The sequence below is a fragment of the Neovison vison genome, chromosome 13 (genome assembly GCF_020171115.1).
Source record: "Neovison vison isolate M4711 chromosome 13, ASM_NN_V1, whole genome shotgun sequence".
Taxonomy (NCBI): Eukaryota; Metazoa; Chordata; class Mammalia; order Carnivora; family Mustelidae; genus Neogale; species Neogale vison.
The window spans coordinates 676,359-679,279 of NC_058103.1; the positions used below are offsets into that span (position 1 = coordinate 676,359).

The 2,921-nt window shown below is 42.9% G+C and overlaps 1 gene segment (V, D, J or C); it reads left to right on the top strand.

Moving 5' to 3' along the window:
• Positions 1 to 373: 373 nt before the first annotated feature.
• LOC122894051 lies at positions 374 to 1,059 on the top strand. The segment is given in 2 exon segments: positions 374 to 480; positions 584 to 1,059. Coding segments are annotated over 2 exon segments (522 nt in total).
• The last annotated feature ends 1,862 nt before the right edge of the window (positions 1,060 to 2,921 follow it).

Below are 2,921 nucleotides of genomic sequence, written 5' to 3' on the forward strand. Positions count from 1 at the left end.
ACAAGTAGGCAGAGAGGGAGGCATACATAGGGGGTGGTGATGCAGGCTTCTGGACAAATAGAAATACCGATGGGGGGCTCGATCCCAGGAATCTGGGATCATGACCTGAGCCAAAGGCAGAGGCTTTAACCCACTGAGCTGCCCAGGCACCCAATAAATGCATTTTTTAAACTAACAACAAAAAAAGAATACTGCATATTGTCAAAGTGCCATCTAAAGGAAGTGGTCCAGAAACAATGCAATCTTTGTTTTGAACTTGTAAAGAATTGAACCTGAGTCTGGAGCTAACTATATACTCAGAGGACATGCAAATAGGGTCTTCCCTCCACTGAATAAAACAGCCCAGCCCGGACCATGCAGCTGGGAGAGGAGCCCCAGCCCTGGGATTTCCAGGTGTCCACATTCACTGATCTGGTCAGAACACAGAACTCACCATGGAGTTTGTGCTTGGCTGGTTTTTCCTAGTTGCTCTTTTAAAAGGTAATTTCTGGAGAACAAGAGACATTGAGTATGTGAGTGAATATGAGTGAGAGAAACCATGGGTGTGTGACAGATTCCTGACCAGGATGTCTTGTGTCTGCAGGTGTCCAGTGTGAGGTGCAGCTGGTGGAGTCTGGGGGAGACCTGGTGAAGCCTGGGGGGTCCCTGAGACTCTCCTGTGCAGCCTCTGGATTCACCTTCAGTAGCTACCACATGAACTGGGTCCGCCAGGCTCCAGGGAAGGGGCTGCAGTGGGTCGCATATATTAGCAGTAGTAGTAGTTACATATACTATGCAGACTCTGTGAAGGGCCGATTCACCATCTCCAGAGACAACGGCAAGAACACGCTGTATCTACAGATGAACAGCCTGAGAACCGAGGACACGGCCGTGTATTACTGTGCAACAGACACAGTGAGGGGACATCAGTGTGAGCCCAGACACAAACGTCAAACTACAAGGGTATCAGACCAGCAGAGGGTGCACACTCCTCACCAATTCTGTCTTTGGTCCCAGGAGCAGGTGCACATGGAGTCTATGACATATTTCCTGTCAGGGTCTGGGGTTTCCTCTCCATAGAGCAGTTTTCCCAGGGGAGCCTCCTTGACATTATTCTGTGCTTACCTATTCACTCTCTGACTTAGAAACTTAGTTGTAACAGGAAGAAAAACATACTAACATGCAAAAAAAGTCAGTTACATTAGTTTCCTCTTGTCCTTAAATACTAATAAATTACAAATATTCTGATGCAGGTCAACAAAACCTTTATAAGAATCTCATTGGCACTCACTGTGGATCACATGAACCTCCAACAGAGCCAGAATATCACACACGTGCACACACACACACACACACACACACGAGTATAAAACCGCCACTGAAAAAAATAAAATTAAATCGAAGAAAAGAGTAAAAAACCTTTATCACCATCCTGTAACTTCTCTGCAGCAAAGGTGGTCCCAGGACAGAAATACACAGCATACAGGAGCACCTCAAGAAAGAAGAATCTTAAATAAACAACCCAACATTACACCTAAAGATGATTGAGAAAGAGCAACAGCTGAATCCTAAATATAGCAGAAGGAAGGAAATAGCAAGATTAGAACAGAAAAAGATTATATAGAAACTAAGAAACACAGAACAGATCAAAGAAACCAGGAGCTGCATATGCTTTTTTCTAATTCAATTAGCCAAGTTATAGCACATCATTGACTTTTGATATAATACTCAACGATCTATCTGTTCAGTATAAAACCCTGTGCTCATCATGTCACGTGATAGTTTTGGGGGGAAAAAACACAATACACCTGAGAATCCTCTACCTCAGTTTCTCAAAATGAAAGAAAAAGGGCCCAAATAAATAACTAAGAAGTCTATTTGGTCCAGTGTGTCAAAGCCCTTATTTCCTTGGTGCATAAACAATGATTTCTGGAACACCGAAAAAAAATTTTAAAAACGTGAAAAAAAGTCTTTATTTTCTTTTAATGTTCACTTAGACAACATATAGTACATGATTAGTTTTTGTGTATAACACCCAGTGCTCATCACATCACCTGCCCTCCTTAATCTCCATCACCTGGCTGCCCATCCCTCACCACCCTCACTTCTGTAACCCTTGTTTGTTTCCCAGAATCCAGCGTCTCTCATGGTTTGTCTCCATCTCTGATTTCTTTTTTATTTTATTTTATTTTTCAGTGTTCCAAGATTCATTGTTTATGCACGACACCTACAGCTCCATGCAATACATGCCCTCCTTAATACCCACCACCAGGCTCACCCATCCCTCCATCCCCTTCCACTCCCAAACCCTCAGTTTGTTTCTCAGAGTCCACAGTCTCTCGTGCTTCATATCCCTCTCCAAATTCCCCCAACTCACTTTTCCTTTCCCTCTCCTAATGTCCCTCATGTTATTCCTTATACTCCACAAGTAAGTGAAACCGTATGATAATTCACTTTCTCTGTAGTCCTCCTCACTATTCCTTATGTTCCACATAGAAGTGAAACCATAGGATAATTATCTTTCTCTGCTTCACTTACTCTACTTGACATAACAGTATTCATACATAAAAGTATTCATCCCTTCTGATGGTTGAGTAATATTCCATTGTACAAATGGTCCACATCTTCTTTATACACTCATTTTTTTTCCCAATTTATTTATTTTCAGAAAAACAGTATTCATTATTTTTTCACCACACCCAGTGCTCCATGCAAGCCGTGCCCTCTATAATACCCACCACCTGGTACCCCAACCTCCCACCCCCCCGCCACTTCAAAACCCCTCAGACTGTTTTTCAGAGTCCATAGTCTCTCATGGTTCACCTCCCCTTCCAATTTACCCAAATTCCCTACTACTCTCTAACGCCCCTTGTCCTCCATGCTATTGGTTATGCTCCACAAATGAGTGAAACCATATGATAATTGACTCTCTCTGCTTGACT